The sequence below is a fragment of the Prinia subflava genome, chromosome 2, assembly GCF_021018805.1.
Source record: "Prinia subflava isolate CZ2003 ecotype Zambia chromosome 2, Cam_Psub_1.2, whole genome shotgun sequence".
Classification (NCBI taxonomy): domain Eukaryota; kingdom Metazoa; phylum Chordata; class Aves; order Passeriformes; family Cisticolidae; genus Prinia; species Prinia subflava.
In genome coordinates, this window is record NC_086248.1 from 88,716,708 (window position 1) to 88,738,626 (window position 21,919).

The window sequence follows — 21,919 nt, forward strand, 5'->3', positions numbered from 1 at the left end:
GGTCCAGTGCCGTGGTTACATCCACATTAACACCTTCTTTAAGAGCCCTGCTGATGCACAGGACCTGATAGGAAATTTAATTTTCAGTTAATTGATTTTTTTTTCAAAGTATTCTCTTCAAAGCATTTCAATATGCCCATGTTACTGAAGTGACACAGCCCACTGAAGCCACCAGCACTGTCCACACACTTAAAGAAGGATCTGTGTTCCAAATACTTTGCTGAACGGGGACCTTGACTGCCAACCAGTAAACACTTGCTTATTTGAAAACAAACAAACAAAACAAACCCCAAATCCACAAAAAAATGAAAAAACTCCAAACAAAATCAACACAAAAAAGCCCACACCAAAAATACCTCCAAAACCCAACCCAGAGTTATCTAATGTTCTAAGCTTTGTAACTACTGCATCTTAAAAATAAAGCTGTCATTGAGAGTTACTCTTACACACTTCCATACCAAGATTTTTACTAGCAACAGTGAGAACAGCTTTTCTATTAAAACAGAAAAAACTCTTACAAGCTGCTTTATTAATAAAGAATATTGTTATATCATGCTTATGCATAATTTCTGACTTACATTTTTCCGGCGGTGTTATTGTAATAGTCTGAGCTGTAAATTCTTCATCAAAATACCTGGTGTCTGTCTCAGATGTCACTTGAGGTTTAAAAGGAGGTACAAGCTGAAAGGCACCAAGAAATAAGAACAAAAAAAATTACTAAATCTCAAACCAGGCAAATTACTATCAGGAAAACAAGTTAAGTTCTCTTTCCCTACGCCCCAGATCAAACAAGTAGGTCTGTGGAGAGGCAGCTCAGTCTCTAACTTCCAGTAAGAGATAGAACCCATTTGAGTCAAAAATACCAGTTCAGAATCCAGTCAATAGCACAACAAAGCTAAATTCCAAGTATCACTCTCACATGACTTGCAGATAAATTGAGCTCATAAAGATAATTACCTAGAAACTCTTCAGGCCAATTTAATTACCCGCAGAGCTGTCAGGCAAAGGCATCTCTAGGTATTTCAGCACAACTGGGTGGTATAAACAGCTAAGAAGAAAAAGACTACACAGAGAGCATAATAAGCATCATGGTTTGGAGTTTTTCTTTTCAGTGGGAAGGCCTCCATCTGAACTTATCAGTGAAAGAAATTATGTGATATGAAAATAAATTTTACATTTGAAAAAAGGCCAGTTCAGGCTTAAGGGAGTTGTTCTATCTAAACCTGCCTACTGCTTTCACAGCTCAGTGTGGGATTTCCCAACAGCAAACCACCGAAGCCACTCACAGCCTGCAGGCAGGACTCCCTTGCCCCTCTTTTGAATCAGCTTCACTATCCACCTTCTCCACCGAAACAGCTGCCAATACAGTTTTACTGGAAGGCACACTGAGTATGGAATGTCACACTGGCAGCCCAAAAACACTACAGCAGTTCTGTATGCATGACATTGCAAATTGTTTGTGTGTGTGTGGTGTGACAATGTTCCTGTTTGTACCTAGGAGCCCTTTGGTGCCATCTCCTCACATGCAATGTAAAACACACCCTGAGAATAAGTGTAATTGATTCTCCTTTCAATACAACAGGTTATATCCTGGCTCACTGATACTATGACCTTGCGAGGGGTTTTCACCAGTTTCATGTTCTCTCTCTCCTCAACTCCAGAACACCAAACAATTAATTTGGTCATTTGCCCCAAGCAAAGAAGGAGGAACTGCTGCTACCCCCCTCCTTTTCCCAAGTGCTATGCACTAAATGCACAGATGTAGATGATCTGTACATACTAAGAGACCGATTTCATCTCGTCCACATCTTCAGTAGCAGTGCAAGCAATTATTAAGTAAAACCAAAACTATCACTTCATATACTTGACAGAGTACAATAAATCTGATTGGTACTTTTACAAAACTTCGTTCAGCTTTCCCTCACATTGTCCTGAATGGACAGCAGAGGAGTATTTTGAAGTAAAAGTTTGGGGCATTGTAGAATAAATGCTTAAGGAGCTAACATATATAAACACAACAGCAGAAGAATCTGCCAGGTATAAATCGAGTTACATCCGATGTTTATAAACAAAGTATTCTATTTTATTGCACAGATCCCTTCACTGTTTGAAAACTGGTTTTATATGCATCCAGGCTATCCCAAACAATTCTGCACTAATAAAGCAGATCTCCAAGGCTGTACATCTCTCCAGCAATGCAGCCACACAATTCCTAAAACCAGACTTATTCCAGTGCAACATCCCACATTGCCATTTTACCCTCATTTTTCTATCTGAGAAAAGAACATTCAAAAAAACCCCAAAAATCTCCTGGAAACATCAACCAAAAACATAGGAAAAAAAACCCACAAAAACACAGAAAACCTACAAAAATAAAGCCTACACAAGATTACAAGAAATCAAGCAATGTGTTCTAGTCAAGTCCAAGTGTCCTTTTAAAAGGCCACTTTCACAGATCCCAGCAATGAATTCAATACGAAAAAATTTTGTAAGATAACAGTTTTATAATGATTTTACTACTTCCCTGGTTGGAATACTTTTTACTGGTCAGAAACAGAAAATGCCGTTTCATAAAAAAACAAAACTTTTCCTTTTAAAATAATGAAAATAAGCTTAGGAAAAATTTTCTCTTTTCTCAAGTCAAGGACAAGAAGCAATAGCTTTTCAAGCACATATCTGTAGTAGAACAACCTACTCCTGCTGTGAAGTGCACCTGAGACCTTTCATGCTACAACTGCTTTGCAAAGAGAAGGAGCAGACCCTCACTTCACAGTCTGTAACTACTCTGAGTCAGGTTGAAGCAGTTAATGAGACACAAAAGGTATGGCAAGGTAAGATCCTTATAGGTAGCAGTGTATGGATGTGCTGCTGGAGAGGAAAGGGAAAATGCATTAGATAACAAGTTTCTTTCTCAAAAACTTACAGGCTAACTACGGGTTTATTCGGGCATTTGTTACTTCTTTGTTTTTAATCCACTGAGATGAACAAGCCTCACTATAACTTGAAATCATCCCCTTTTTCTCTCATCTACCTGAAATAGTAATGGTTATGGAAAATAATTAGAAAATATTATTTTAGGAAGAGAAGCACAGTGCTAAGTGACTGTTAAGGAACAAATAATTTACAATAATTTTGATCAGGTATGAAAAGCACCATTAAAACAGAACTCATTAAGTTGGTGCTCCGATTCAATGCTCAGCAGCTAGGCTTACTAGAAAACTCTTTATCCATCACATCCAGTAAGTCAGCTGATGAAAACTGCAGATGTGACGGAAGTTCAGCTGTCTGGGGAAGTGAAACAAGCAGAAGACATGAAACTCCAGGCTGTAACTAAAAGGGCCTGATGCAAATTTATGTCAATGATGTTTTAGGATTCATCTATTTTACAGCAGTATCTTTCATATCCTGGACATTAAAGGCATTTGGAAACCTCACTGACTGCAAAAACAAGCTCTCCAGCCACGTGGCTCTCCACAGCAGCATACACTGGTTTTTTATCCAGGCAGTGTCCTTATGTACACCAACCATCCCCTAAAACCTTTGGAAAAGTGGAAGCAGCAGCTGAGGTTAAGAAGCACAGATACAGCTGAACAGAAGTGGCAGAAAGGTTTCTTCAATCTTTCCATACACTTTGCCCCCTTCCCTCAGAGCATCACCTCCACCTCCCACACAGCTGTGTGGACAGAGAACTGGGGATTGCTCCTTTCCATCTGTGCTACCTCACCTACACCAAACCAGCCAGGGCTAAAGTCTTATGGACGTCCCACTCCAGACTCCTGAGCTGGCACCAAAGGCACACCACCCCTTCCCCAAGTAAATTCTTGGCAATCATCTTTCTGGAGGGGTGTCTTCTTTGTCCATTAGTTGTCAAACTTCAATTAAAAATAGAAAGCAGATTATCCACAAATTTCAGCTGTAATGAAACCATTAGAAAGACAAATAAGGTGCAAATGCTGCAGAGATAAACACTTAGAGTGACATTCCAGAATCTTCCACATACATCCCAAGGAAGACGGAAGCTGAGGTTTAATGATAAAGATTAAAACACCCAACATCAACAACCACTGATGGTCACAACATGAAGATGCCAGTCTACAGCCAGCAATATTTCACATTTGGTGCACAAGGAAATATTGCATATGCTATTGCCACAGCTATTCCTCACTTCTGGAATGAGATATCAATAGTCCAAGAGGGATGTGAGCACCAGAAGGCCCATCCAGTAACCTGTGTCCAAAAGGAGTAAGATAAGCTTTTGCTAAGCACAGACCTTGCCAGTCTGCAAGAGAATCACACTGCTTGATCCTGGCTGCCAAACTTCAGTATGGGAAAATTTTCCTTTCTTTAGTGGCCTCAGTTCAGAAAAATGCTCCAACCAGACAGGGAACTGCACCTCCTGACAATTTACTCGTTGGAGCAGAAATACAGATTTTCTGGGTTTATGCATTACACACACACATATGCATAGATATGCATGTGTCTGTACAAATAAAGAAGTAAAAGTCTAAACTCAGTGCGACTTAAGTGACTTTAAGAGTTTGTGTTCAAGACAAAAATCCAATTTCATATCCATCTGTCAAACTGAATCTGCCCTGGCCATTTCAAAGGCTTGAAGTTAGAAATGACAGCAGAAGCAATATCAAATTCTTAGTGTCTTCATTATCTCCAGTGAATGGCATTTCCATTTGGCAAACATCAAGAGCAGTGTGTGAGAAACACCACAGTTTTTCTACAGTTCAAATCCTGGAAAATTTGACACCCATCTCCTAGAGGAAGGAAAGGGACAGGCAGAGTGTTTGACTGTTGTAGGTACACTGAGATGTACAGGCTTGATTCTACACCTTGAACTTTCTCACACTTAGTGAACAACTACATAAATACTTCAGTATGAGAGAAAAATATGTAACACTACTTGCTCGAAGAGAATTTACCAGGAATCACTTGTCTTGGTGTTGTGTAGAAAGTGGCTGAAGCTACCTCAAAGTAACCATGATACACTCAATCTGCCAAATGCATGATGCTTAAGAACATCAATCTGATCTTTCTTCTCCTTTTAATTTGAAGGGAATTTTCAGAGAATCACAGAATATGCTGAGTTGGAAGGGACCCACAAAGATATCACGTACAAGTCCCAGACCTGCACCGCACCTTTCCCAGGAATCATCCCATGGCCTGAGAGCATTGTCCAAACACCTTGATCTCTGTCAGGCTGGTGCTGTGACCCTGCCCTGGGGAGCCTGTTCAGTGCCCAGCCACCCTCTGGGTGAAGAACCTTTTCTGATATCCAACCTAAATCTCCCCTGGCACAACTTCAGGCCATTCCACTGCCACAAGAATCCCATTGCCCAACAGACTGCAGCTGAACCACGCTGAAGAGATGGGAGGAACACGTGTCCATGCCCCTCAAACTACAGCTTCCACCTGGGGAAAGAGGGTAATTGAGCTGAGCTTCAAGATGATCAAATAACCATTCCTGTAGGGACTTGTTCTTCCCCATACATGGCCCCAAAGGCAGCTGGCTGTACAGCCAGCACCCACAGCACAGCCGGGAATTGGGAATACCCCACGGCCCCTGCATGTGGTGGTCCTAGGCAGGGGGAGGAGAAGGAGCTGGAATTTCAGTGGTGAAAGGACATAAGTCCAGAGGAAAACTGGCTTCAGCAGGGAGGCTTACCCATGGACAAACTGTTTTCCAAAGGATACGATGCTGTTACCATGGACAGAAGGAAACCACAAACTCCCAGCAATATAAGTTTCAGAATCAGACACACTTATGAATTCTTTCCTCCCTGTAAATTCAAGCAGCTGGGAGAAGGGTGGCAATCAACATCTCCATCTGTCCAAAAGTTTAAGGTATCAGTGGAAACACAATGAAAGTACCACACTGGTTAGATGCTATCTGATCTTTTTACAATTTCGCATGGCAACAAGACAAAAGCAACCAACGAGGGTGATTTCTGCTGGTTTTGTGGCAGTGCAGATACCTGTATGAAAATAGTATGATTCCAATAGCAACAACCTAAAACCAAATGGTGGTACTTTCCTATTTACCTCCCACCCTTTCCCTTCAAAATCTGATACAGGAAAGTATTTCAATGTGCATTTAAGGCCATGGTTATACTGCAGATCTGCAGGCCTGAATGCAGGACTCGGATCATGGGATTTCGTCATTTGCTGGGTTTGTGTCTTGAGTAAACCAAGGTAGCCACAGCTGAAGGGTCAGGAAGAGCTTCTTGCAGCTGTCAGACCTCCTGCTGAAAGTCACTCCTTACAGTGGGACAGGAGCCTCCAAAACCAGCCCTGCTCAAAGCCAGCCCTCCCTCTGCAGCCACTGCCGCCGCTTGTCCCTGCTCCTTCCCAGCACTGACAGATTCACTTGCTGCCTCTTCCTCATTTTCTTCAGGGACAATCAGAGGTATAACCACAAATCAGAACATGGATCTCAGCCCAAATTTCCACCTGGTTTCTCTCATCTTTCATCTACATTATATGCAGGAGGAAAACCAGGCCTCGCTAAAAGGTCTGGAGCTCCTTTGCCATGAGGCTACCGAGTGCTTCAAGCTGCAAGCCTGAAGACATATCCAAATTTCGACCTTTTAAGTAATGCCCATGTCCTTTTTGTTCAGTGAAAGACCCTAAACAGAACATCTGACAACTTTAGTGTATGTCTGCTACCCAAATAAAAAAATGCTGAAGCAATTCTTATATGTGAAATGAGGAAATTTCGAAAAGCTTCCTGATTCTACCTAAAAATAAAACAAATATTTTATTTAGTACATGGGCTTTTGAAGTCTTCAGAGTTTGCCAAACTATTCAATTCCTCATTCTCAGGCAGAGAGATAAAAACTCATCAGGGCTGAGATGATCACAGGAAGAACCTGGCACAGGCTGCTCTCTTTCATATGCCCTCATGGTTTTTCTGCCAAAAATAAATACATCAGATCATAAATGCTAACTACTATACATTTTTCATTTAAAGGCAACGACCTTCTCTGCTTTAGTGTGCCATACAATATTTTTTTATCATTATGTAGTACCAAATTAGCTTAACTAGTTAGCAGTATCAGAAACTTAATAATTCCATTTGACCATTTGGATCAGTTTGACCTGACAGAGCTGTGGTCTGTCACATGAAATACATTAAATCCTTTACAGATATATAGTTCTGTTTCTAATCACACCAGTAAAGTGATAACCCAGCAAAATGATAAAATTAGAGGCACACAGGAGCACAGTGTGCACATGTACAAAGCTATCACCCAGCAACTACTCAGAATACACATGATTTTTTGGTTTTCATTACTCTGAAAGTGAACTTCAGTTCTTTCATTTCTAACAGAAATAAACTCCTGAAATGCAGCCAGAAAATTACAGTGCCAGGGTGCTTAAAACTTGGGCAAAATTACTGTGAAATATTTTTACAATGCAAATAATTATATCCACTATCAATTTCATCAAGTGACCCTACTGCTGAAGACTCTACATCCAACAACAAACAGCAACAGAAGCAAGCATAGAATAAACCTACTTAAAAATCAAATTTATTTGATGCTCTGAGTTATTTTAGAATACCAAAATACCTCAAAAATATTCATATCAGCATTCTAATGAACATACATGATGCAAGTTCATTAACCTTATTATTATGTTTGAGGATTATATTTCAGAGCACAGCTCTGAAGTCTGCAGTGTAAGACTGTGTGTGCAGAAGGAACAACTGGATATTTTAAGCAGGCAAACAGCTTTGGAAGGAACAGGTAGGAAGACAACTATTTTTAAATAAACAGAAAAGAACACTGTCAGAAGTCACTTTCATGACTCCTATTTCCATAAAGGACTCACTGTGTGTTAATACTGCACAAAAGCAATTTTCCTTTGATCCTTGAAGTGAACTGTTCAACTGAGGAAATTCAGTTGATGTTTCACTGGCAAATTTAGTTTCTCAAAGCAACAGTACCCAGAGTAAACAAAGAATGACTAGAGTTTCTCTAGTTAGAGTACTCCAATAAGCCATATCCATGGGCATAAAAGCAAAGTGCTAGCATTTATATATTTATTTATATATATTTAATCTGCAAAATGCCTCCTTTTATTTTAATAGCTCAAAAAATGATCTTGACTGAAACATATTAGCCATGTTCATTTGGAAGGAATCAAAGCACAAGCAATTAAGAGTATCTATAAATTCTTAACTAAATAAGATGCTGAACACAGCATACAATTGAAAGTTCTATTTCTAATGTAAGATAATTAAGAAATGTTTTTCAAGACAGCAAGAATAATGTAATAGCCTTTTTTTTCCTACCCACTCCTAGCATGTTGTAATCCTATTGATTTTAGTTTTGTTGTTTTTTTTTTTACTCTAGAAAGGTCTTCAACTTGTATTTTTAGATTTTATCCTCACAGTGCTTCTCTACAATGTCCTTACATAACCAACCAGTGGCTGAGCTCATAAAGTAACCTGATTAATATACTTGCTCTGATTATTTATTGTAGAATTTCTTGAAAATTTGTGATACTGCCAGGGAAAAATCACACTTGCATCAAGTAACTTCAGAGTACCATATTTTGTATCACCATATACAGGCTTTTATTTCAATTCCGGTATTTGTCAGAGAAGCTACCACACCAACAACCACACATTTTGAAAATTCCAGTTCAACAACAACTGAAAAAACAGTTTGTATCATTGACATTGTAGCATAAACATATTCTGCTCAGTCGTATGTCTTCCATTTTCCTTTTATTTGAGCAAAGCAAAAAAAAAAAGCAGCAAAAACTATCTTTTAAAATTACGCAGCTCAACTGGCAGATTAACAATGTAAAACAGTTGGGGGAAAAAGAAAAGTCTTTATCAAAATAGAAAGGGTTTATAGCAACAAGTAAATTCTTACAGAAATACTGAGATAAAATCAGTTTCTGTATATAAAACAACTTAAGTTGAATTGAGTTTCACTCCTAAGTAAGATAAATTCATTCTCTAAAATCATTCCCGAAGTGTTGATCATGACAGGAACACGACTGGGTTTGGAGAAAACTGCTCCACTTGAATTCCCAGCACTTGCTTTCTCCACAAGCTGTTTTGGCTCAGTGTTTTAACACTATCTTAATTTTCTTAGATATCTCTAAGTTTGAAAAAGGTTTCTACTTATACACAAACAATAAGAAAGTAGATTTTTGCTCTGAGTTCCTTACAATCACTTTATTTCCCTTGTTCATAAAACAACTTTTCACTAAAAGGCAGAAAGAAAATGACAAATCAGGATAAACTATATAACATTTTTCACATTATCCTGAGTCATAGATGTACTTTTCTCCTGAAAGCCCACGAAGAAAAAAGAAAATGAAAAAAACTGGACATTTACATAATAAAAAGTTTAGGTTAGTTTGCAAACTGGTGAAATGACAAATTATTACTGAAAATGCAAAGATTAGGTAAGTACATCTTCTTCAGAATAAGTATTCCTTTGTATATAACACAAAAAAGTTGCAAAGAAAGAATTACTAGTTCCAGAGAACAGCAGTCTATGACTATGAAACCACCTGCCAGATTATCCAATGCCATATGAAGACTTACCTTTTTATCATATACATCTTGCCAGTTTACTCCAGCAAAGAAACTGTGACGCATGATTTCTTTTGCATCATCTGGGCCTCCACCAAGTCTAAAGAGAATGGGGGAAAAAAACCACATATTAAACTTTTATAGGGAGATCAAGGTATTGTTATGGTTGGAAGAGTGACCATGTCTTTTTGATCATCTGGGAACAATTCTCACCCAATTAATACGAACTTTTCACCTGTTTAATATGAATTCTGGCGATCTCCAGAGAATTCGTGATAGTGGAAGCACCCATGCCATGGTCTATTCTTTTTGATTATTGCAACTACAGTGTTTGTTACTGTCCATGATGAGCTTTTTTAGTAATTCGTTCATTTTAAAAACATACTTAAGTTTAGTTTGCTTGAAAGCCCAACTAATGTCCTGGCACAATTAAAAACCCAAACCAACCCAATAATGCTGATATAAAACTTTGCCAAGGACGTGCCGGGCACTGAATCAGTAATGACTTGTGCATGATTTTTATACAGTGTTCACTGCTGTTGCATCTGGGTGCTGTAACAATTAACCAATTACCATGAAATAGTCTCAATCTGAGTCAATTAGTATAAATTAATAAATTGTAGGCCTGCTGAGAGAAGTTATTTTAAGGCCATTGTAAATAACCACACTACTCACTGCGACCCATAGCTTGCCAAAGCCAGACTCTGTCTGGTAAATCACCTTAGGAAGTGGATTTCACCAACTTTGGGTGAACTTGCCCAAGGTGGTTTGAGCTCACAGAAGTGGTCACTGCTGCCAAAAGAGGAGTGTCCTGCCCAAGTCTTCTCTGACTTGCATCTACAGCACCATTCCCACCTGATGACTGTGGGCAGAATCAGCTTCCTAACCTGGAGAAAAAACTAATCCTTAGATGAGAATAGAAGAGAGGACTGGCCATTTTTTGTTCCATTAGCAAGTCCATTTTGACTTGACAAGCTGAGTGAGCTCCCTTGAGCTGCTGTTGTTTGTTGAGAAATAACCCCCATGCAGGGATGGGAACCTCTGTCCTTCTCAACAGCACATTGACTTTCAGGGCTGCTCTGCTCTCATCTAACTTCTCCCTGAGCCTGGGGATCCTACTGCCCTAACAGGAGGAAGCTGCAGCAGAAAAAAGCTACTCTTAACTAAATAAGCAGACCATACGTGTTAAATGTTAACAAGAAGAGTGACAAAAACAGTGTATGTTTCATTAAAAGAAACTGCTGAAGATATAAAGACAAATTCTAAAGGCAAACATTTAAGTAAGATAAATTCCTTTCTAAAGCATTTATTGTAAGGAGGAATAATTTCCACAACCAAGAAAAACGTCTGGTTTGGTATTACCCTGCTGCCAAATTTTAAAAATATTCTGGACTACTACGTCAGTCTTGCAATAACTGAGTGTAAAGTTATTCTAATTTTCAAGCTGTATTTCTCCTTGTTTCTCAACTACTCATTGTAAAATTCTCTATATCTTGGCAAAACATGGCAGTTAGCCTTCAGCCTCCAGACTTCTCTCAGTATCTTCTAGCTGCTCACAAAAAAGCTGAGTTGTGTTAATCTCTATGTTCTTCCCCTATTTATCATTAGCTAGCATGAGAACTTGAATATAAATAAGCTTCTAAATATAAGTCTGTAATGAACACTACTGCCTGCAAAGATTAATTACAAGGAAGCATCTTTCAATTTCTAAAGGTTAATATATTTGATGGGTCAGATTGTTGGAGGTTAGAAAGCATTAGGAGTTGCTACAGAAACACAGTTTTGCTCTACTCTGCCTGTATTTGGCTGGCTGGTCACAGTTTGCTTTTCCTGCACACAGTAAGTTCAGCTGGAGCAGACAGGCTGACCACTTGTGCTGTCCCACTGCTGCACAGCCAGGCAAATCCCTTGGAGAAACACAACAACCACTCCTGCAGGCCCTGAGTCCCTGAGGGAAATGCCCACTACCCAAAACTTCTTGAGAACAACCAGCACCTGAAGGAGGACTAGAGAAGAGAGGCAGACAATGTCTGCTGCCCTGAAACATGCCAAGAGACTCACAAGAATGTCAAAGATATTGGGGGGGAAAAGGTACCTACAGACAAATCCCACTGATTCACAGAGCCAGAGGTTTTAGAGCCACGGAAGACTGGACACTGCTGGTCCAGTACTGGAGCCACTGGAAATGGCTCTCCTGGGCAGCAATCCCAGAGGGAAAAGCCCACCACAGCTGGGTAACACTTGCTTTCAAACCACTCTCTTCAAATTTCACTCTTCAACAAATTACTAGTTTCCTGATCTAATATGTGATTTATTTATGTGCCCTAATAAATGTAGCTGTGGCTGTCTATGCATCTCTCCTGCCATGATCACCAAGAACAAGTGCTACAGCCTCCATGAGACAATGCAGTGAACTCAGGGTTAAGTTATACTGGGAAAAATAACAGATATTTCCCTTGTTGCAGTTCACATTCTGCAAACCTGAAGAGACCCCTATATTTGTGAATGATTTAAAATGTTTGTCTTCCACAAGCTTCCTTTCGCTGGTTAAATTCATTTTGTAAATCACTGCTGGACTGAAAAAATGGAAATCTGAGACTGCAGGGCTGTGTATGACCCCTTCTTGTGATTGACAGCTCTTTCAGCCAGGAAGAGCAGGCACCACAGACCTATTTTTACGTTACCCAGCACAGTTAGAGCATTTATGATGCCTGTATAAGCAATTAACTTCACTTACCGCTTATTGGGATCCTTTATCAGTAGGCCTGATAGTAACGATTTTGCATCTGCAGACAGAGTTCGAGGAAATTTTATGTCCTCCATTAGTATCAGTTCAAATAGTTTCTCATGATCTTGGTTGTAGAAGGGTAATCTTCCACACATCATCTCATACATGACAACTCCTAATCCCCACCAGTCCACTGCACGACCATAGTCATTATCTTCCAACACCTGAGACAGAAACCAAAAGCATCTTTAAGATTTAAACTATTTCATTTCCGTCTGTTTGATGCATCTCTATATGAATGTATTTCTGAGACTTTATTTTCACAGTATGCTAAAAGGACTCCCAGAACCTGACTCAAAACTGCAGCACTGACTCACACACCTGAGCTCACTGAAATTGCAGGCTTACCAGGCACTGCACTGCTAAAAGCAAAATTAAAAATTGACAATGACGTGCTCCAAAGAATCATGACTTCTTTTTACCCTTTCCTATGTCCTCTACCAGGCCATTTATATCATCCACAGCTTTAGGAAGAGACACTGTATCCTCAAGTACTACTCAGTTAGAAGCATCTGTTTGCTCAGTCACTTCCTTCTCTTTTACCCCACCTGTCTAAAGTCTCCAATTTAGAACCATCTTAATCTTATTAAGACCAGTTTCTTTATGATCTTTGCTTACATCAAAAGTCCTTAGTGCCTTTCTCCCACCAGTTTCATTGCATTCCATCAAATAGTCCCCACAGCTGAACCGTGCCAGTGCAAAAAAATATGGCAGAGTTTATACAATACTGTGGTTACTACAAAACTCTGCTTACAGGGTATTGTATAAACATGGAAACTGGTAATGTTTATACAATTTGTTAACATAATGTCACCAGTGTTGTGTACCTAAAAGCAACTTATTCCACAGCCCTTCTGCCAGCAGTGCCAGAGAACTGGAATAAGTAATTTAAGCCGTGTGTCTTGACCTTAATGCACCTTCATATTAAATTGCAGACATGGAGACAACACAACAGCAGCATTTACCCCTAAAAATCACAAGCAATAAGGAAGTTGAAGGTTACTGAATATATCATTCCAATTTCTATGAATTTCTAGTAGAACATGCCCCTTTATATAAAAAAGATGAAACAGAAGTCAAGAAATCTTAAAAGAGGAGGCACTATGACTGTGTGTGTCAAATAGCCAACATTTGCCACAGAAGAGCTATCAAAAAGCCTTAAAACAAGAAACAAAAAACCTTGAAACAATAATAAACAGAAAAATGAAAGAAATGCAACTAACAGAGTAGAAATACATTTGTAAAGAATGTAAATAAGTCTTTATAGAGAATTGTTACTGTATCACAGAAGGCAGATTCTGAAAGGCAGTACCCTAGGACGGATTTAAAAAAAAAAAAAGAACAAACCAACAACAAACTAATCCCCAGTGAAAAAAAAAACTTTTTACAGCACACAGACACATGCAATCACCATCACAAAGAGCTCCTCCAGATTCAAATTGTAAACAGACACACAGGAAGAGTCATTTAGATACCTGGTAGTGAAAAAAAATCTTTCAGCCTTTAATGAATAAGGCAACCTCTACAAGATCAGAAATAACTTTATTCATAAGTAGATTATCTTCTAATTGTCTAAAATGGGTAATAGATGGGTGTTGAGCTCATTTATCTTCATCTCCTCTTGCTCCCCCAGTAAACCCCAGCCTGCTCTGAGGTATCTGGGGTGTGCTGTTAGCAGAAGCAACATGCACTCTGATCCAGTATGGCAATTTTGGAAATCCCACAGTAATTAATGCATCCATACTCCTACTTTTCACTAGCCTTAAGGATTAGTAGTGGAAACATGATGCAAAAAAAAAGTATATTAAAAATCCTTCTTGTGTATTTAAGATTAAAAAATCATAAATATTAACACATTAACACATATGATTTACAACTGTGCCAAAACAAACAGACTCATTACATCATTGATATTTCCAAATAGAGGATGAAATTTTGGAAAGTGTAAAATACAACAAATTATCTGAATAAGTACATATGACAAAACTAACTGAAATAACTCCTGCATTTTAAAATTAATTAAATGTTTTATGAGTTGGAGCATATTGCAAGCTATTTGCTGAAAAACTATATATGAAATCTGTGACACTTGTCTTTAAATCACCACTTCTTCTGCCACAGAATAAATACATTATATATTTTCCTGCTACAGCTATAAGCACTGTTACTATTTCTCTCATCTGTACAATTAGGCTTTTCTTTTGAAGCTAGCAAAATACATAAAATTGTGAGACAGTGGTAGGTTCTTTTCACAAGTAAGCTGAGGTTTGGTTTGCATGTATGGTTTATAAAAGAAGGCAACAGGAAAATAAAGCATATCATTCTCTCAACGAGGCAAATCACATGGCCAATAGCTAAAGCAAATTGTATTTGCAGCTTCACGTAATTTATGCAGGACTTTACCTAATAATAATAAAAAGTATGAACAACCTTTTGCTGCATTCCCACAACAGCAACAAAACAGTGGTACAAAGAAAGAGCCAAATGTGATTTTTAACCTCTTTTTACATAAAATCATAAAAAAGCATAAAAGCTGGATTAACTGCCTCCCAAACCCGCATATCACCAGCCGGGTTCTCATCCCCAGCTGGCAAAACTGGCAACTCTTTATTTTTGTTTAAATACCTGGTTTACAGCCAGCCAGACAAGCAAGAGCATCAAAATGGTTTCATTTAGGCAAAAGGAAAACAGCCTGAAAATAGTGTAAATAAAGCAAGATACATCTCAACTTATTTTAACATAAATGTAATAAAATTGTGCATAATGCATTCACAGTGAAGATACACTATTATTTCTGTTAAGTAATTTCTAATCTTCACGGTGTTTAGAAACTCTGGGATTTGTGGACTGTGTCAAATCAATGGAAGTGAAGTGCTGGAGTCCAGCAGCTCCTGCAACCAAATCTATGCAGTTAGGTCAGGCATGAGAACATGCCTGTACACTCTGCCCTAGCATTACAGAATCCTTTCCAAACAGTCCTTGGATTTGAGGGATTTGGTTTTAATTACACCAAACATAGGTCAAGAAAGCTTCAACTCGGTGCTAAAATGAACATGGCATGCAGCTGCAGGCTTTGCACCTATAAATAATTCAATCTTTTGCCAACCATGAAGGAGATACCTGCTCTTAGAAAAGTCTCCTTTGGTTGTGAGGAGTGATACTGCTGTCTCTCCAGTAGCTGTGGGATATCCTTGTATATGTGAGGTAGCAGCCTGAGCACTCGGACAGACACTGGAAGGTTTGATCTCTTGGACTCTGTATGCTGCCCTTAAGAGCTGCCTCCACCAGCCAATTCTTGCTCCTTGCTACAGGGACCCACAGATCTACCTTTAAGCAAATGCCCTGCACTAACAACCCAATCCCTTCATGGTCACAGCAGGACAGGCAGCAAGCTCACCAAAACCACCACAGAGGGCACAAGGTCAACACTCTGTGTCTGCTGTAAAGCAATGTATTGATATTTGTGGCAGTACAACACGAGGATCACACAGAACTCCTGGGCACAGAAAGAGCACCTACTCTCACTACATACTCAAGTCAGGCATGTTTCCACACAGTACAGATGGACTTCCTTGTTTTCTTCCACAAAAGTTGTTCAAATAGTCAGATCATTCAGATTTACGATTTCCCTTCCTTCATCCTCTTCACCTATAATGGGGTGCCAAAATCCAAGCCACCTTGCCAAGAGCTAGGTGAGGTTTTAGGAGACAAGAGTTCCAGTACAATGTGACGTCAGTGTGTGGATAACATTTTTAGTCATCCACCCCTGACATAATCACTGTATCCAAGTGATTTCCCATCACTGAGCAAAGCAGGTGGACTGACTGCAGTTCAGTCTGGATGATACCACAGATCATGGAAAATAAAACTAAAAAAATTGCCATCATCTTTACAACTTGGGGAAATCTTACTCCATTTGTTTTCAGGGCTCTAGTTCAACAACTGGTTCTTTCAGAGGCAGTGCCAGGCTAATTCAGGCTCTTGTTTCTGTTCTCTCACCACAGCTTCCCCTACCTTGTCAAAACTATGCAACATGCTACATCAGACAGTAAGAAAAAAACGGGGAAAAAGTTTCACCCTAGATTATTTTCCACCTGAATCAAGTTTTCTCATCTAAGCCACTCAATTGCCATGTGAACAGTTGCAGCAGCACAAGTGAGAACATGGGCAGCATCAGGTGTGGCTTTGCTGCAGAAAGCAAAGCTTGCCAATCTCTGCCCCAAAGTTACACTAACACAGAAGCTGCACTGACTCTGCCAGTTTTTCCTGCACACACAGACAGCTGTAACAGCTGTGCTCGCTTAGGGTGAAGATTAAGGCCCTGCTTCTCTTCCCAACCTGCATTTCTCTAAAGCATTCCAGCAGTGTAACAGGGTTCCAAAGCAGGCATAAACTCACTGCTGCCCTGAAACCACTACTGTTTTTGCAGGCATTGCAAAAACAATTTCCTAGCTCACACCTACGCCTGCAGTGCAAGGACACAGCCTGGGTTTATAATGGGTGCTTTTAAAAACAGCTGCAGAGGTGCCACTGAAGTTTGTATTTTCCCTTCTTATATAAATATGCAAAAGGTTAAGTAACACACACACTTTCTAACAAGCAAGAAACATTAGCCAGGCATCTGCTGCCAGGCACTTGCAGGTACTTCAGTGCTTTTATGGATCTTTTAGAGGCTTTGGACAACATTAGAGCTTCAGCTACGGGAGAGCTACTTATTTACCTTAAAATTTTCATTTGTTTTGTGGTCAAAAGGCCCAATACAAACTTATTTTTTTAAATTTACTGAGACAGCAGTAAACAAGGGAAAACAAAGCCTTTGGTAGTGATTCCACTGTCTCTGCACACCTTGGGTTTCTGGAGAGTATTACTGGGAGTGACCTAGTATACAATGGGATAGTGCTTCGTACACAGAGCAGACTGTAAAGCCCTACATACAAAATAAACAATTCAGTTCACAGACCAACCTTTGCCTTTGTGATGATTAAGACAACACAAACACATTGCAGGACTTCTAAAATCACAGTAATTTAATTGAGGTTTTACCTCGATTACACATAATAATTCATTTTGTTGGCAAGTAATTATAGATCAATGAAGAAAAATACTTTTGTATTTACATTTATCGACAAAAAAAGCACTATCTTATCTACCTTATCTATTCCCCAGTGCTGAGAAGCCCACTGTCTTGTACTTGAAAAAAAGATTGTTACTACCACTGGAAGTTTTCTCTTTCTCAGAAAATAAAACCCACCCAAATGACTTCTTCCTTTATTTCACCAGTGGCTGTAGGTTTTAATCTTTAGGTTTATTAGTCAATACATCTCTAGGTCCTTTGCTTTATGCATGCCACTCCTTTGGAAGCCTAACATACAGTCCACAGAATTTGACATCCATTTAATTTAATGGTGAAAACCAGTGAAAATATATCTTTTATTATCTTTATTGCTTCAGTAGTTAAGAGGTGAAAAGTTTTTTGCAGGCAACAGCTTGAGACACATTTGCAAACTCCTGTTTACAAGGATTTAGGGCAGAGACATAGGAAACAGACAACTGAATGCCAAAGAGAAGTTGATGCATACACACACAATGCTTCTACAAGTTTCTGTGAAAACAATTTTTCTTAGGTAAGTCAATCGTGTACTTCCACTTGCCCTAGGTGGAAACTAGAATTCTCCTATACTTTACCAATCATACAACACTGAACAAGGTGTGACCACCTCAGATAAACTGAGCTCAATATAGAAAATCCCTTAATCCTGTCTTCATTGCAATTACTTGAAATACAACATCCCTGATGAGCAGAGTCTGGAAGTTTTTTGGTTGCACAGAAGAAATTCACATCATCAAGAGCTGTATTTACCACACAACTCTAATGGTAGTTAGTTGCTGTAACTTCTGGACTCTGCAAACAGACAAATTTAGCAGTAACCTTGAGCGTGAAAGGCTTTGTAAAATTCATGGTCAATCCTATACAAAGGGATTAAAAAAACAATATCAAAATATTGAACTCATACTTTGTGCTAGATAATCAAGGCAACTTGGCAGAAAAGCCATTATATCTTTGACCCAGTAATGTTTCTCCTAATCCATTAGATATAGACCTTCAGATAGGACATTAGAAGTAGCTTGTTGCTCAATCAATAATTTTGACAGAACAGATGGGAAAATATTTAAACATCTAAACAAACTGTCTGCACACCTATGTTGTGAAAGAAAACTGAGAACTTGGATACAATGTACTGTTAATTTAAGAGGGAAAAAACTGTTTTCAATTAACCTTACAGTTCAGGTGGAGTGTATGTTCCTTAAGCATTCCTGGTAACCCTTCACACATTTTTATTGCTATAGTTGTTGGTCTGTTAACAAATATTCACCCACGTATTCTTCAGCAGACATTAAAAAGTGTATTTGCTAGAACTTTCTATCATCTGTGCTAACCACTACAATGAGAAAGTTTATAATCTAACACTAACCAACAAAGGTAATACACACTTCTTTACAGACACAGACTTTACCCCATTCTGCCGAAGGGTGTGTTCACTGACAATTATACACTTCAGTTACTATAACTGTATCTTGGTATGAAAAGTGAAGTGTTGCTGTATCAGTAGTGAAAAAAAAACACTCAAATGAATGCTTACTGGTTTTATGATACACATCTGAAAAGACAAAATGTCAAGGTTACAGATACTCTGAGAAATAGCTGAGATTTTTCCACTGCTCTAATTTTTGCAGGTAGTTTTTCTCCATTGTGTATCTAGTTTGCACTTTTTTTTAAACTTCTGGCCCTAATGTAAACTATCTTCCTATTACATTTTTGTATTCCAGACTTTGCCCATCTCACCTAGTTTTTTGTTATGTACCCTTAAAAAATACATAGCAAACCTTTTTTTTGTTTGTTTGTTTGTTGGCACGTGTGCTGTATCAGAAACAGTATATTCTGGTATAAATGTGAATTAAGCAAAGCTTCCAAGGGTAAAGAGCATGTAATACTAATTAATGCATTTAACCTCCTAGAAGAGACAGACTTCAGTGGAATTCAAAATAGAAAAGGAAAGGAGAATGAATATTTGAATATTTACTGATGTTAAATGGCATTTGTTCAGCTTTTGTTTATGCTTCATTACTCTCAGAAAAATGAAAGGATTTTGCTGAGATGGAAAGAATGTTTGTATTGATTAAATGAAAATTAGTGAAAAAGGTTCAAGCAATGTTATTGAGACAGTCTTTATAAGAATTGTCATACTTGTTTTACAAAAAAAAGTGTTTTATTAGAAAATTGCTCTGTGTTTTAAAGTTCTGGTTTGAATACAAAATTTTTTTATGGGCAGTGTTGAGTTAACCTCTTTTCTAGTATTCTGTTTGTTTTATTATTTTTGCATGTTTGTTACATCTTTTCCCTTGAGAAGTCTGGTACTGCATGTGGACAACCGATTTTTGTGACTGGTGAGATTACCCAGGTAGCATGAAAATGCAAATTGTTACTACATTATTGGTTATCTGCTTTCAGGAGATTGTAGCAATTCTTCTGTCTGGGTAACAAAGCAATGCTTTCCTACCCTCATCTAAATGCTCCCCAGGTTTTGACCTTGGCACCAGTTACTGCCAATAAATGATGTTCTGCTCTGGATACCCTGCCTTGTCTACCTTTCATCATTTTCATCTCAGGGGCCCACTGGCAATACCAAGCTCACAAAGTGCTCAGATTCAAGTCACCAGCATTTTTTATGACATAGGATCATAAGATGACAGAATGTGGGACACTAAAACATGATAAGTGATAACCAAACAGAAAAAAAGACCAAATTTAAATTTTCATGAGATCTCAGCATTTCAAGGTAGAACAACTTCATGCCATTTTCATTTTGTCACAATGTGAAAAAATAATCTGTGGCTTGGAACTCTGGTGTAAGAGAAAATTCCATATTTTAAATCTCCCATAAATCAGAAGGGAAAATATTTTCAGGCAAAGATGCTATTCCTCCTCAACCCCCCTTCACTGGTCGTCACCCAGAAACAAAATGTTGCCAAATATAAAACAGACAGCTGTTCAAGAGCACAAGCCAACACTAAGCCACTCTTCCACAGGTAAAATAAATTCTATTGTGCCTCTGCTAAGAATCAGATTATGCATGAAGCATCTAGGTAAACACAGAGAAAATAAATTTCTACTGTCCTTCTGAAGCCAAAAGAAAAATCAGTTAAGCAAAACAGAACAGCATAACTACACTGTTCAGGTACTGAGCAAACTAACTATACTTTCAAGAAAATGAGAACAGGTTATCAGAAGTTGAGGCTTTTTGTTGTTTAAGCAAAGCATTCTGCCCCATCACGAACCAGTAACACCTCATATTGTAAATTAAGACAAACACCTACTGAAACACAAGAAGAAAAAATAATTATGGCATCAGTGTTGGTAGAAGACTTGGCAATTAATATTCATCCGGTTAGATCCTTTATTATTTTATGGAATAAAATAAATCTCATCATTGAATTTTTAAAAAAGGAACTTTAATTTTTTTATATAACTCAATAGACACAAATGTTGAGATTTCATTAAATTAATGCAAATGAACAAGCAAATCTTCAACCCTCAAAGTAGGGTACATCCTTAGATGAGGTCCACACAAAAGATGATTTTTGTTGTTGATTGGACCTTCTCTATTTGCTCTGCTTTACATTTGTCTGTATGAGAAGCAGGTAATGCTGCCTCTTACAGATTAGCTCTGCTCCTACAGATATCCTCATTACACATGTAATTTATTTACCATTACAATAAGAGGGTTAAAAGCTTTTTGTGACATCAGAAGAAAAATATTATCATAACCTGCAACACTGCCAATGTATTACTTCATAAAGTGATGATTATAAATTATAAAGAATGACCTTTTTGACAGCATTCTTTGAGCATGGAACACAATTTATTTGAATTTATCATTTGAAAAGAAAGAATAAAACTACTACCTTTGTAAGTCTCTGGCTGATAAAAATTAATGTTCTATCTTTTGACAAAACAACATTCTACAACATACTTTGCTAAATATATATTGAACGCTCATAGGTTCCATTTCTTTTTATCAGTAAAGTTTTGGATTGAGTTTTTTTCTTGGGGGGCGGGGAGGGCATTCTATTTTGTTCATTCTAACTTGGCGATCAAAGAATTTTTATTTTTACACTATTACAGAAGTGCATTTTTCTAGGTTTCCAAAACCACCTTATTCAACCTTCCCCATCTGTCACCATCTGCTTCTTTTTAGCATGTACTTTTTGTGTGATCACATAAGCATGTGAAAAATAACTAACATTCAGATGATTGTCTGCTGGTACATTTGAGGACTGGGCATAATAAAAGTGAACTGCCAAAACGTACTTAACACTTCTAATTTTGTTGGGTCTTGCATGTAAGCTACATTTGATTTTCAAACTGTTTTACAGTTGGAAAGTTGATCAGGTACTCTAACTCAACAGTAAAACTGAGACTACATAATTAGCTCAGCACTAAAAAGATTGTATTGAAAGGGAGGAACAAAACCCAGAAATATATCCACACGAGTTCACACATCCCT

General features: G+C 38.3%; 1 protein-coding gene across 2 annotated transcripts in view; it reads right to left on the reverse strand.

Annotated features, from left to right (window-relative positions):
* Positions 1 to 21,919, reverse strand: part of AKT3 (AKT serine/threonine kinase 3) — a 153,501-nt gene that overhangs the window by 8,773 nt on the left and 122,809 nt on the right. For both annotated transcript variants that reach the window (XM_063390947.1, XM_063390946.1), the window contains exons 11-13: positions 12,303 to 12,517; positions 9,578 to 9,665; positions 579 to 681 (exon numbers count right to left, since the gene is read on the reverse strand). In XM_063390947.1, the coding sequence (XP_063247017.1) occupies positions 579 to 681; positions 9,578 to 9,665; positions 12,303 to 12,517 (406 nt within the window). The remainder of the gene's footprint in view (positions 1 to 578; positions 682 to 9,577; positions 9,666 to 12,302; positions 12,518 to 21,919) is intronic.